The 15,000-nt window shown below is 34.6% G+C and overlaps 1 protein-coding gene across 3 annotated transcripts in view; it reads left to right on the forward strand.

The window, feature by feature from the left end:
* LOC136852521 (angiopoietin-2) overlaps positions 1 to 15,000 on the forward strand; it is a 272,843-nt gene that overhangs the window by 231,746 nt on the left and 26,097 nt on the right. For 2 of the 3 annotated variants that reach the window (XR_010857174.1, XM_067127224.1), the window contains exons 2-8: positions 3,012 to 3,168; positions 5,128 to 5,406; positions 5,638 to 5,855; positions 6,213 to 6,312; positions 6,490 to 6,648; positions 11,002 to 11,151; positions 13,052 to 13,219. Coding sequence is in view for 2 of the 3 variants with exons in the window: in XM_067127224.1 (XP_066983325.1) it covers positions 3,012 to 3,168; positions 5,128 to 5,406; positions 5,638 to 5,855; positions 6,213 to 6,312; positions 6,490 to 6,648; positions 11,002 to 11,151; positions 13,052 to 13,219 (1,231 nt within the window). In the remaining variant the exon portion in view is untranslated. The remainder of the gene's footprint in view (positions 1 to 3,011; positions 3,169 to 5,127; positions 5,407 to 5,637; positions 5,856 to 6,212; positions 6,313 to 6,489; positions 6,649 to 11,001; positions 11,152 to 13,051; positions 13,220 to 15,000) is intronic. The other variant, XM_067127223.1, reaches the window with a different exon arrangement.

Genomic DNA, 15,000 nt, shown 5'->3' on the forward strand with positions numbered 1-15,000 from the left:
TAAACTTCTCTAGTATTTTCTCTTTATATCCATATCTGCAACCCCACACTTCTTCCATCATCATAATTCCTGCTCTTATTATTCATATATTGCACGTTACACTATGAAAACTTATATAATAGGCGTTCCATCTTATAGGAATGTGATTATGAGCTATATCTCCTCTTAACTATATTTTTTAAGACTCTCTCTCTCTCTCTTGCATATACCTGCCGTCCCCTTCTATAATTGGCATCATCTCCATAATTGTCTCCATTGGTGTTGAAGTCAAGCTCTCTCTCTCTCTCTCTCTCTCTCTCTCTCTCTCTCTCTCTCTCTCTCTCTCTCTCTCTCTCATATGATATAGTTTGATTTCTTCAGGTACTATGCATCGGTCACTGAATAAGGTCCATAAGTTATACTGCCTATTTTTTCAACTATCGAATTCCTTAAAAGGGTTTCATTATTTGCTGTGTAAGATGGAACTTTAAACGACAAAGTAGTAAGTTGTGATTCGTTTTGACACATCTGTGTGATTTATTCTGGTATTTGAATGTACGTTTTATCTTTAATTAATGTAATCCTGTGTTTTTCTGTTGTTTTACTAGATCTAAGGAAAGAGAGAAATCTTTTAGTTCATCACTGGAGTATTTTGCAAAATACTCCGTTGGCCCTTTTTGTGCTATGGAACTTAGAAGTGATATTTCTTTTAAAGTATTTTGCCAGTCGGAAGTGGTTTATTGTACTTTTTGTCTCGTGAGATATACTCAGTAATCCCCAAGCTTCCTTGTTCATCAGAGCAACTCTCTCTCTTTCTCTCATTTGTCTCAGGATGTTGATTCTAAGGTCTTGACCCAATTTTCGGGTTAATATCATCGTGTATCAGAAGTTAATTTTTTGTTGTCTGATGTGCTATTGGGCTCTCTTTGGCCACGTGTATTAACATCACGGCGTTTCCTGAGTTATAAATATTTTATAATATTGTGTACGGTTTCTTCTTTAAAATTTCTTGGTAAAGCCTTTCACATGTATTAGACAGCTCGTTTGTTAGTTTATAGATCCGATAAAATTTTTATGTGCTTTCGGAGCTGTTATTGCGCGAATGTTGCATCTGTGTACTGTGTCATTTTGTTTTTTATGAATGAACAATAAACAAACAAGTCCGTAAAGCGATGAAACAAATAAAATGACCACTCCCAACGGCATTCGATCTGTATGTCTCTTCTTGATAACAAGCTTGCAGAACTAATGATTAGAGAAGCGTTAACAGATTAGGTCAGCGTAGTATGCTAAATGAGTCATTTTTAATATTATTATACCAGCTCTTTGCGGTTGTCAGTTCCTTGCCCTGACGTTTTTGACTTTTGGCGTTTCAACCTCGTTTCTTGCAATACTGATTGGTGTTCCTTCTCTTCGTAAAGATTCTTATTGCCGTAAGTCGAGTGTTTGTTTCCTTGGGCCTCCATTACCGATGCTATTGTGTTTTTTTTTTTTTTTCGTTCCTTCTGTCTTCTATCGCGATGCAACCATGGGAGGTCTGAAAAATATCGGTGCTTAATGATCGTTGTTGGTTTCTTGTCCTTGCTGTGACCAGACTAATAGCTTGGTCATTCCATCAATATCTACATATTTCTTTGTCTTTCTGAATGCGCTGGGTTACCAAAGGTCTCAGCAAATGGCTTTTGTGGTTGGATTTTCATATACTGCCAATCACCGTGATTGTTCTTGTCATTGAAATAACACTTGCATTGTCGAGCTTGAATGACAGCATTACTGTCACGGCCCTAATGCAGTGTTATTTGTCTTTTTAACATCAATATTTCATTGATGTTGCTAATTTTCTTTTTCGAGGGAAGCATTCACCATATATCTCGTTTATTTCTATCAGCCCTTTCTGCCATTTGTTGCAAGTACAGCCATTGTGGCCATTTATTCGTAAGGTCTCACGTATCATACTCAAGTGTTCATATCATGCATTTCAACCTTATCACTACCATATCACTACCACTGAAACCTGCAATACTATCAGCGTCTGTAGGTTCCATTCTACACGATCATTTTTATCAAGATCACATGTTAGATTTTATTATAAGTGTCAGTTGTGCCCCAGTAATCCCACACAGTACCACTGCTGTGTAATGGCCCGCGGATTCCAAAAGAAAGTGAAAGGAGTTCGATCTCCTAATATAGCGAAGACCTCTGCTCCAGATGTACGATAATTGTTTTTTCCCTTCATGGTCAGTACATCGCATGTGTAGACCTTATCCTCAGGTAGGTTGAACAATGCTGCCACTGGAACTCGCTTTCTGGTAGTTTGAATTTCGTTCACATGATTTAACCAAGTCCTAAGTACAGACAAACACCTATATGTATATGTATATATATATATATATATATATATATATATATATATATATATATATATATATATATATATATATATATATATATATATATAATGTGTGTGTGTGTGTTTATTACACATATGACTTGTTTCAATTTTCTGAAAGGAAGTTACAATATCAGGGGGCCACTTTTAGGTGCAGCAAGGTAGGACAAGGGTTGTCTGACGTGTTGCTTAAAATTGTTTCATGTTGTGACGTAATGTTATAGTGAGGTCCATGCCCTTAGTTGCGACGTCGGTTTTAGGTTTGAAATCAACCGTGTTTTTAACCACATTTTTTTCATGTTTTGTCTTTTGTCTTTTGTTTTACATTTTAGAAGATTTGGAGTATATTTTTTTTATGAAATCACATAAATTGAAAGGTTTCAAGTTTGTAAAGTTAATGTACTAACTGTGATATACAACGGTGTTTGTATTCTTTGTTCGTCATTAATTTCTTCTTTATAGTACCAGCAGACATCAGCACTGGAGCGTGTAGTATGTGTTAACATTTGAGAAGCGTGTTTGTGTAGTATATGCTTTTGGTGATCACACCCTCCCAAGTTAATGCCGTCATATGATGCAGTGTTAGTTTCTGCCCTCCAGTCATTCAGTCAGATGGATGTTAATTCTCGTGTTTTCTTTGCAGGGATCCCTACATTTTCAATCTCTTCGAAGTACTTCTGACGACCCTGGAAACTAAACTACGTCGAGTGGAGAACATGGACAGGGCTCTCGAAAGGCTTGTCCGTAGGTTAGATACTATGGAGGCTCGTCTTGCTGTGAACTTCAATACCACCACACAGGTGAAGTGTAGTCTTGATTATCGTTACGTTTACTGCACCCCTCTTTCAAGGTACAGTAATTTACAACCACCGCTTGCTACAAAAAATAATTTTGGAGGTAAAGGAATGAAAGAGACGCGTGCATGAATGTTGTACATTTTCCTTCACGAAGGGAAAACGGGTTTTTCCTCATACTAGAAAGGAACGCCCAACGGCCCCTTTCAGAAGTCCTATTGCGTATCACATTAGGGAATAGAAGTCTTGAATTAAGCTGATTCCTATTTGAAGTAGAGTCGATAGCGCACAGCTTGAAGATGAACATGTCGATACAATAAAATGTGGGCAATCACCCGTCGTCCCAAAAGTCTTCTCAGGAAGGTGGTAAAAGTACCATTTCGAAAAGTTTTGGCCATATTCCGATCAGGTTTTCAGTGAAGAGTCTTGAAAATGACCTCACTCACGGAAGCTTGAAGAAAAACGAAGATGAATGGGTTGCGTGGGCTATTACAAGCCAAGCTGAAAAGGCAGAGCACCACAAGTTCAAAGGCCACAGTAGGAAAAGTATCCCATTATAGGAAAGGAAATAGAGAAGTAAGGAATATAAACCATGATAGAGAAATAACAAAAAACAAACGAGAGAAATAAAAATAGATAAAATAAAATACCAAATTAAATTAAGATAAAAAAATAAGTAGACTAATACGTGAGACTCATATCAGCCTGCTTAGCTGGAAAGCGAAAAGCATTTGCACCAAGTTTCAACTTTTGAAGTTCCATTGATTTAATCATAGAATTAAGATTATTTCACAATTTGGTCACAACAGGAGTAAAACTTATAGAAAAGTGTGTGGTACTGTACTTCAGCGAATAAGAGGTAAGAGGTACAATTAACTACACATCTAATATTACGTGTTGATTATATAGTCTGTGAAGATTCCAATCTTTTGTGCAAGTCGGTTGGCTGCTGAAGTCTAAACAGGGGAACAGTATTCAAAATATGGAAGAATAAAAGAATTGAAACATTTTCTCAATAAAGACAGGCCTCCAAAAATCTTTTGTGTGGGCGTTTTTTTTTTTTTTTTTTTTTTGTGCAATTAAAGAAGAGAGAGATCGGATATGTTTCGCGAAAGTCAGTTACAATCAAGAGTAACCTCTAGAATTTTAAATGAGTTGCATGTACTTTAAGAAACACAGTTAATGAAAAGATTTGAATGGGAGATCCAGTGTCCTAGACCTGCTCACAGCCATACTTTGAGTTTTGCAAGGGGTTTTGAGCTCATCCCCCAAAATTTGCACCATGCCGTAATTTTAGTAAAGTATCTAGTAAGAGATTCGGCAGCCACATGTATTTACTCACTATTGTGGATGAGTGACCACAATAAGTTAACACAGATGTTACAGATCTAGGATTTCATAAATTATTTTATGTGCAAATTAAAAATCTTATGGATATATTGATGCCATGCGATAGCAAGGAAAGGTTGTTCCCAATTAACAGCACCAAATCAGACACAAATCTAACATAATTAGTTTATGTGATTCGTGTTAAAATGAAACATTTAGCTAGGATTGCACTTTTTTACATTCATATAAATAGAAATTAAAGGTAAATTTCATTACAGTTTTCAGTTTACTAAGGTCAGTGTCTGTTACAGTTTACATCATATTAAAGAGTGCATAAAAGTTCATTAACCATTTTTGTTGGCAACAAAAAATTTAATTAACCGAATATATAGCCAAATGTCCTTCACTGTCTGCTTTCTCGAAAAGATCTTGAAGCTATTAGATAAAAAAGGCAACAACTTCAGTTCGATGGAAGAACATACATTACTTTAGTTCTAGTATCTTTTCTGAGCTCCCGCTGGTATGCATCACTGCCTGTGTTTGAATATATACAGTATATGTGTGAGCTTCATGTACATGCTACATATAGCGTTTATTGGTCAGTGAGTTTACCCAAGACCTCCATCAATCTTCCAGATGGCACAACTCTTAGAGAACCGGTTGCTGGACCCAAAAACATTCAGAAGCAACAGCGGAAGAAGTGCCAGTGGATCAACAGAGGAAGACTTAACAAATAGCCTGATGGAGCAGCGGTTGTTCCTCCTCACTGAACATGTTGCCAGGATTGACAAGAAGCTTTCCAACATGCAGAAAGCACTTGACAGCAACTCGATTTCTCTTCCCCAAGATGAATTGGTGGCTTCAGCCTCAGAAAACTATCGTGTTGGGGTTCCCAGAGTCCAGGCACTTGAAAAGGTACGTTAACTACTTTACATATTATTAAATCTCAAGTACGGTACAGTTGAGAGAAAATGGGAGGATCAGGTTTTAAAATACTTTGGTAAACAGATCATCAGATCCCTCAGTTGCTTTTACGACATGGGTCATTTGTCTGCGGAGGTTCACGAAGGGATTTTTTTATATTTTCAGTTTCATACTCTTCAAAACTTTTTAATGAAGATTTTAACTGATCTTTTTATCGCATAGAACTCCTTCCAGAATGATGAACTTACTAGATTGCAAGAGTCAATGGACATCGTGCAAGATTCCGTCAATTCCATGGACCGAAGACTTCAGATCCACATGGCTTATGTTTCTGGTGATCTGGAAAAGCTTGCAGATTCAGTCAGCGAAGTCCGTGCAGCCATTTTGGAGGATCAGACCCTTCCAGTTACTACTGATAAGCCGCCACAAGAACAACCAAGGTAATATCAAAATAGTATCATGCGTTCAATTTGCAGTCAGTCGAAAAGAAGTACCGGTAATTTAGTACTGTCTTTTATTTCCACATGATCTGCTATTTTATTAGTAAATGAGATGTGAGTTTGAGTCTTTTTTCATATTTGCAATCTTCCTTCCCATGCATCTTAAAACTGCACATGAAAAGCTTTAACTTTAAATGCTAATGGCTTTCTGCATGGTTATGCTACATGATAGCATTTCTGATTAAATTTCCTCCAAATAAATACCTCATTACAATTAGAGTAATTTTTTTGTTAAATGATTATTTAACTACTACTGCTGTCAGTTGAAAGTATTTAACTAATGATGTTTGCCTCTAGCTGGAACACCACAATCCAAGTGGTTCCAAGGCGCACCAAAATAGATTCCCTCGTGGACAGGATGTCTCCTATGGAAACTGTTTGGGAGAAAATGGAAGAGGTATGTTTAGTGCCTTAGATTTTGTAAGATCCAAGAAATATCTGTGCATAGGAGGCTTGGGGGTTATGAGTGTTTTTTCTGTAACTGAATGTTTCTTATGATGAATTAGATTAAGTAGCTCCATGCAAAGTAAAGTTCGCAGATTGACAGAAAACTAATATATCACATTGTTCACAGGTTTGGGATGTGGTTGTTGGTACCAAGAGCTCCGTGGATGTGCTTGTGCCAAAGAGTGAAGAGTTATTGAATACCAGCCAGAGACAGGAACGTGCAATTTCCACCATTCAGTATGACCTTACTGAAAAAGCAAATCATATTATTCAAAACCTTGTCCAGGTAAGGAAGGGAAAATTTTCGTTGCCTAATTTCCTGTGGCAAAATTTATTTTAATATTTGCATGATTGCATTTTTCAGTATGTTGGCATTATTGACTGAATGGAAGCCTTTGCATTAAATGAACATTCATTATCAATAGGTTTTTGAAGGAAGGAGAGTGAAAGAAATCAATTCGCATAACAAGGGTTTATTAATTTGTCTTAAGTTGAAAACCTCACAATATTTATGACACAAACCTAATTTAGCAATATGAAACTGCTTTAAAATTCAAAATATAAATGACATTATAAATAACAAAAGAAAAATGTGGTTATTTGATACTCACTTTAATATCGGTGAACATAAACGTTTCCCCAATATTTTCCAAATGCTGGAAGGGGAGTCCTTCCATAAGCACAGCAGGTAACTGTGCTTCTGGGGTTCTTTCTCCTTTCTGTATCTTTGTGCTTTCTTCCTGAGAGTCACTGGATTTCAGTCTCACTAAGCCTGCATTTCTGAAATGACAGTATTGTTATTCAACAGATTTATAATATGGTTCGCTACAGCTTTGACATTTTTCAAGAAAACTTAGCTTTCCCCTCGTTTGGACATTTTTTTTTTTTATAAGAGCACGAGGGACATCCTTCCTTCCCTACCCTCTGAAGACAAATCCTTAGCTGCTGTCTGTTGCTGCTCCCTCTGAAGGTCCTGCAGGTCATTCATATGTGAGCTTTATTTTGCTAACCTCGACAACAGGCTTAACCTCAAAGTTGCCAAAATCCCTTTCTGCTACAGCATCTGGCCACAGTTTCATGTCAGGGCCTTGTCTATGAGGCTAGTTTAATGGAGGATGTTGAAGCGGTTCTTCCAGAATTCTCTTAAGGTCAACTATCAGTGATCACTTCAAGGCACCTATGGAATAGAGCTTTGGTGTAGAGTTTCTTGAAACTAAAGATGACCTCCTGAGTGATATAGATCCTGTTTGGCATTTTTTCCACAACAATCCTGTCTCATCACAACTGACACTTGGAAAAAAGTCCTCAGCCTCTACAAATTCCTTAAACTCTTAACACTTTCCATGACAGCATCTTTGTCAGAACAGGCATCCTCCCCACACTATGCATGCCACATCTTGTCTTAAAATTTCTCAAACCACTCATGACTAGCTTTGACACTTCACTACTTGCAGGAGCTGTCATTCCATGGGTATTTATCAAGAGATCAGCATATAATTATTTTTCTTTTTCACAGATGACGGTCTCTAACACTTTCTCTGGCTAAATGTTTTCAATTTTTCTAGATTAGCAGCAATTTCTCAACCTCTTCAGTTGTCATTGTTCTTTGTTTTGTAACTGCTTTCACTCACTTAGCATTTTTGATGGCCAATTATGTTGTCAGAGAATGTAGATTTTAGCATACAAAACTCCTTAGTGAGATCAGCGATGTTTTTTCTGTCTACTTGTCATTTTGGTTTGCAGTTATTTCTAACTTTCTTGGGCTCTAAAGTGACTTATTTATGCTAAGAATAATAAGTCCCCCCCCCCAAAAAAAAATACAAATAAACATGAGAAAGTTAAGATTTGCATTAAGTGATAGCTATGGGTAAACTGGCTACTTTCTTTTGTTCATTCAGTTTAGCACTGAGCAAATGGTTGAGCATCGGGCAATTTTTTCCCCAAAAAAAGTTTGACCATTAAACTGGTTTGAAGTTTGGTGCCATTTGAGTAAACTGTTTTGAAGTTTGGTGCCATTTGAGCACTTAAGTACCACTCTGTGTGTGTGTGTGTGTGCATCTGTGTATATATACAGGCAATCCTTGGTTATCGGCAGGGTTCCGTTCTGAGGGTGTGATGATTACCGAAAATTACCACTAACTGAAAATCGGCGATTTTTGCTCTTTTTCGACAAATTTCAGGGCTTATCGGCACCGAAAAGCGCCGATTTTCGGTTACCAGTGCCTCTGTTAGGTATGTATTGGTGCAATACCCAATTATCAGCATCGATAAGCGGAAATTGGCGATTTTCGTTGCTAGACAAGCCCTGTAAAACCCGAAATTAACCGGGGACTGCTTGTGTATATATATATATATATATATATATATATATATATATATATATATATATATATATATATATATATATATATATATATATATATATATATATATATATATATATATATATATATATATATATATATATATATATATATATATATATATATATATATATATATATATATATATATATATATATATATATATATATATATATATATATATATATATATATATATATATATATATATATATATATATATATATATATATATATATATATATATATATATATATATATATATATATATATATATATATATATATATATATATATATATATATATATATATATATATATATATATATATATATATATATATATATATATATATATATATATATATATATATATATACAAAAGTCAAAAAGTTCCAGGAAAAATTGTTGAATGATGTATTTACACAGGAATGAAACAACCAAATACTTGGTAAACAATTATCTGTGATGTAGTGATCCATATAGACTTGTTACCTCAGTCATCCTCTTGCTACCGTGGTGTTAACATCTGCTTCAGAAAAGTAACTTCTTGAACCCATGGAAAATAAAAATTTTGAGATGAGAGCTAACATCAAGTTCCTGACCAAGCTTGATTGGAAACCAGGAAAAATTATTGAAGCTTTGCAACAAGTTTATGGAGATTCTTCTCCATCTAAATCAGTTGTTTATGATTGGATAAAGCGATTTAAGGATGGTCGGGAGGACCTCAAAGACAACCCAAGAGAGGGAAGACCATCGACTGCAAAAACAGTGAAAGAATTGTGGCTTTGGTGCAGAATCTAGTGGATGAAGATCGTCGGATTACTATCGATATGATAGCTAATGAAACTGGGATCTCCATGGTTCCGCATTTTCAATTTTAAATGAAAATCTTGGTTTGAGTAAACTTTCAGCACGTTGGGTCCCAAAAGCGTTGCGCGAAGACCAACTGCATCAAAGAGCTGAACTTTCTCTTCCAGTTTTAACGAAGATTGAATCAAATGAATCAGAGTTTTTGACCGGATTGTTACTGGAGATGAAACTTGGATCCATCAATATGACCCAGAAAGTAAAATTCAATCAAAGCAATGGTTACCAAGAGGTTCAGCTGCACCAGTGAAGTTCAAAGTGGCGAGATCTGCCCAGAAGGTTATGGCAACAGTGTTTTGGGACTCCAAAGGAGTGATTTTGATTGATTTCCTTGAAGGACAAAAACAATCACCGGGAACTACTACAAAGGTGTTTTGCAAAACTGAAGACTGCATTGGCTAAAAAAACGTCGAGGAAAGTTGCACCGCAGAATTTTGTTCCATCATGATAACGCTCCAGCACATTCATCAAGGGTTGCAAGAGATGTCCTACGGAAATTTAGGTGGGAAACTCTTCCACATCCTCCTTATAGTCCTGATCTTGTTCCTTCAGATTTTTTCCTGTTCCCAAAACTCAAGGAACACTTAAGAGGAGTCCGGTTTGAATCTTTGGATGCTGCTAAACATGCAGTTTCAACATGGTTTAATAGAAAGGCCCCAAATTTCTACAAAGAAGGGTTGCAGAGGTGGAAACAGCGCCTTGAAAAGTGTATAGAGTTAGATGGTAGATATGTAGAAAAATTATGTTTAAATTTCCTTAAATAAAGGGTATATTGAATTTTCCTGGAACTTTTGACTTACCCTCGTATATATATATATATATATATATATATATATATATATATATATATATATATATATATATATATATATATATATATATATATATATATATATATAAATATATATATATATATAGATATATATATACATATATATATACAGATATATATATACAGATATATATATATATATATATATATATATATATATATATATATATATATATATATATATATATATATATATATATATATATATATATATATATATATATATATATATATATATATATATATATATATATATATATATATATATATATATATATATATATATATATATATATACTGCACTAGAACTTTAAGTGCACATTGCTGTGGTGAGAAGTACGACCAATTGTGGTGGTTCAGTAGAGTATACATGCATCCACATATAACTCTGGTACTGCAGATCAGTGTATACCATATAAAAAAAAACATAGATGACCATTTCGTAAAACAGAAAGTTTGACATAGAGCATTGTCATTGCCGAGGTGTTTTCTCCATAAAATAATGCATTTTTTCCCCCTTACAACTGTTAAGTTGTAATTCATTAGTTAAAAATTATGATATTCTTCTACTCCCAGGTTGAAAAAACACTAAAAACTATGCCCAGAGAAAGTAAGTCATCGCGAGATCATATCAACCCTGTATCTCTCTTGCATCGTTCTACTCAAGGGCATCATGTTCAAGATGACACACCAGCTGATGACCCTCCTGGCGATCTTGCTGATCAGGTTAGTGGGGGGTTTTCCATTATTTAAATGACTCTCATGAAAGTATAAGAAAACTTCATGTAATTTCAGGTGCTTCTACAAGTTTCATACCTTTCATTTAGAACTGTATTCACCAGTGTACATACATTAGCTTGGATTATGAAAAGAAATTTTATTCTACTTTGTGTGAGCTTGTTTTAACATATGGTAAAATAAACAGATGTTCCATATCAATAGTGGAAAAACCTTACAAGGTAAATTTCATAAAACAAAACTACTGCAACTCAGCTGCAAAGAACTAGTATTGTAAGTGACAGAAAATAAAATCAGCATAAATATAATTCAGTAATGTCATAATCCTCGTAGTAAACATTGCCCAAAACTGTGTTAAATGATGGATGAAATAGTAAACAACGTATCATGGAAAAGACATGTCGACCTAAAACCAATACGTATAGTTTGAAAGTGCTTTTAGAGACTGATAACTTACAAATGTTGACCATTTTCGAATATATTAGAAAAAAGTGATAGATGAATAGGCTAATGGATAAGTTTCTTGTACATCAGTTAAAAGGAATGTGTACTATTGCCTTGAAACTTGAGTGCAAACTCCACTCCATGTTTCTCTTTGTGAACTGGAAGTCAAGGACAAGTGAGTACCTAAGTTTTTATAAATGCTGGAAAGGCTTTTTGTGTAGACTGAAAGGTTTATTATATATTCTCTGACCATTCCTACTAACGTATCTTAAATTCTTTATCAATCTACAGCCCTCATGACATTCAGCCTTACTTTTTTCCCTTTTTTCATTGGGTTTACTTCTGGAGTATTGTAATTAAAAACTAACATTAGAAGCAATCAATATATTAGAAAGTGAAGGTGTACTGTATTTGCTTTTGGCTGATACTTGGTTCTTTTTTTAGGATCACGTGAAGGAAATGGTTGCTGGGTTGCATCCTTTCCATTTCTTATGGAACTTGTTTTGTATACTAATGAAGTGACTACCATGACCAGAAAAGGTTGGAAATTTTTATCTTGAATGGTTACCAAGGCATAGAAACTACGTAATGTACGTACAAAAATTCTTATAATAATTTCTCAAACTGGCAGTGGATGTGGTTGGAGAATGATGAAGTTGTCTTGCATAAGTTCTGTTAAAGAGATTTTGTCAATCCAGTAAAACTGTTACACTGTGTTAAAATTCAATAGGTTTAACATTTTAGTTTAAGAAAATTAAGTTTAGCCAATCACTGATATTTAGTTTCATCAGGCTCTGACTGGCTTGGTAATTACTGGAATTTCTCCTTTTAATGACGTGATTGATGCTTTAAGCTCTTTTAAAGATCTTTAATGTCATGGTATACATTTCATATGGCTGTTACTGCTAGTTTAAAGCTGGTAATATTTAAAATACCTATGTATTATTTTAAATTGAAAGCTGTGAATAAGTTAAACCCCGTATTTGTATGCAAATATTGGAGTTAATGAATTTTTTGTAGGTTAGTTTTTACTCCTGTAAACTTCATATATGTATTAAATTTAAAATGCAGTACTGTACACTATAAACCTTCCCCAACCTGGGTACAAATGTCACTTAAATGTCAAAACGTCTGTCAACTGTTTAATTAATTAGAACAGTACTGTAGATAGAAATGAGTTTATTCTTTACTAAAATTGCATTTCAGCTTCATTACATCAAAACTGGGCATTTTATGCATTTTCAGCTTGATTGGCATCTATTACAGAAAAATTAAGATTTCAGTGGAAATATAAAATTTGTATAGATATGTAAAATTTAACACAAATTTGACTTATAGCTAATAAGTACTTTTAAATTTCTCCATTGATGTAAAATTCACTAGTATTAGATGTCAAAAGCAACCTCTTTCAAGTAACCAAACAACATTGAATATCTGCTATCAGAGTTTCCTGTTGGAGCACAACTCAAATGATTCCTTCACAACAACTGAACGACCTGCCCAACGCAGCCCCGTTGGTCCTTCCGGATTGGTGTTCCCATCAGTGCAGAAAAAGCCTGATATTTTAAATTCTACCTTCATGATCAACAACATGCATGAACAGAATCTAAAGGTAAAGACCTCTGGCATGATACATAGTCCTAGTGTAATGTTACTGTAACGTTTTGTCTAGATTACAGAGAAATCCAAGATTTCTTCTACCAATGTTGCTTACTGAAGATACATAATATACCAGTAATGTTATGTGATACAGTATATGTGTCACCAGAATGGGTAGACCATAGTAGTATCAAATATACTTAAAGCCCAAGACTTTTCAACTTTTCATGAAACAATTTCAATTTGTGGGACTTCTTCCATCCTTAAACACACCTGTGATTGTAGACACACATGTAATTTTTTTTTTTTTATATATAATGTGGACATTTATTCTTTACATTTCACTGTAGGTTTCACACTGTCTTACTGTTTAATACAGCATTGTTCTTAAAGGAGGATGCTAACTTTATAGTCACCTTTTGTAAGAGGAGTATTTAGAAACCACTAACATAACATGCCTAGGTTAATGTTTCCAATGCTAAGAACTATGAGGTGGATTAGCTGAAGAAGTTATTAGCCTCCTTGTGGAAGGTTATAACCTACAGTTAATCTAGCATTGTGCATCTACAGTCAGTGGCCAAAAGTCATTTCAGTAATAGCATCTATTACGCTAGCAGCTTTGTTTTCTTCCTTGACTTTTCATCTTTTCCAATGTGGCAGTTCAATATCTTCAACTCACAGTTAATAAGTACAGTACAGGTGATTTGACACCATATGTGTTGTGGAACAGCCCCATGAATTAAAATATTTCACCCTTTGGCTGGGTTAAACTGCTTTATTTTATATTATTAATCACAGGATTCTGTTATTATCATTTTAACAAGGAAAATGCTTAACTCATGTTCCTTAGAACCTCAGTTTCTGATGAAAGCCTTATCACCATCAAGAACTGATGCTTATTGACAATGTAACAAGCATTATTTCAATCCTAATTGTACATTGAAAGACATTTAACATCATGCAACTACTGAATTTTCAATTTACTGTACTTGCTTGACTTACATTTTAAAGACCTAAATCAATGCTGCAGTATCAGTTAAAAAAGTTTGAGTACCAGCATTTCATCACAGTAATTTCAACCCAGTATCCAGTACCGTAGTGTATTTTATATTTTAGAACATTGGTCTACTCAGGATCCTAAGCCTAATTGTTTGTGAAATAATGCTTCCACCAGAACACTCTTTAATAAAATCTAAAAAATTTTTACATTTGATGCAATAACTTAAATGGTACAATAACCAATATTGTTTTAAATATGCTTGTAAGTTCACAAAATGTTATGGGGTATTCAGGAATGTTGAGCGTCAAAAGTAATTGACAGCCATCCAGTTCTGATATGTCACTATTGGAGTCCCTTTCCATTTCACAATACAGTACAGTACTAGCAAGCACTTCTTCAGGTTCATAGTGGCTGCTCATAAAGTATTGTCTTGCCTCTCAAATCACCCCTTTCAGATTTTGCATGAGTTTCCAAATAACTGCAGCCATTGTGAGCCTGTTAGAAAGAATGGGGATACATTTTATACCTTAATAGAAATGTATAGTAAGCACTGAAACTGCTTGTATCTACTAGGCCATTGCCCTGCTACAATAGAATTTCCTTAAGTTTTGCTCATTATTTGATTTCCAGGAGTTTTTCACTCTTCAAAGAAAATAATTTTAATGCCAATATATTATAGTACACCACAGAGGGTAGTTCTCATAGATCAATTTCTGGTTGCCATAGAAATCGTAGTGTTTACCTTTTTGGTTGTGTTTAAACTTCTCAGAAGGCAGAAAGCCAGTGTTCCAAGA

Source organism: Macrobrachium rosenbergii, chromosome 25 (assembly GCF_040412425.1).
Source record: "Macrobrachium rosenbergii isolate ZJJX-2024 chromosome 25, ASM4041242v1, whole genome shotgun sequence".
Taxonomy (NCBI): domain Eukaryota; kingdom Metazoa; phylum Arthropoda; class Malacostraca; order Decapoda; family Palaemonidae; genus Macrobrachium; species Macrobrachium rosenbergii.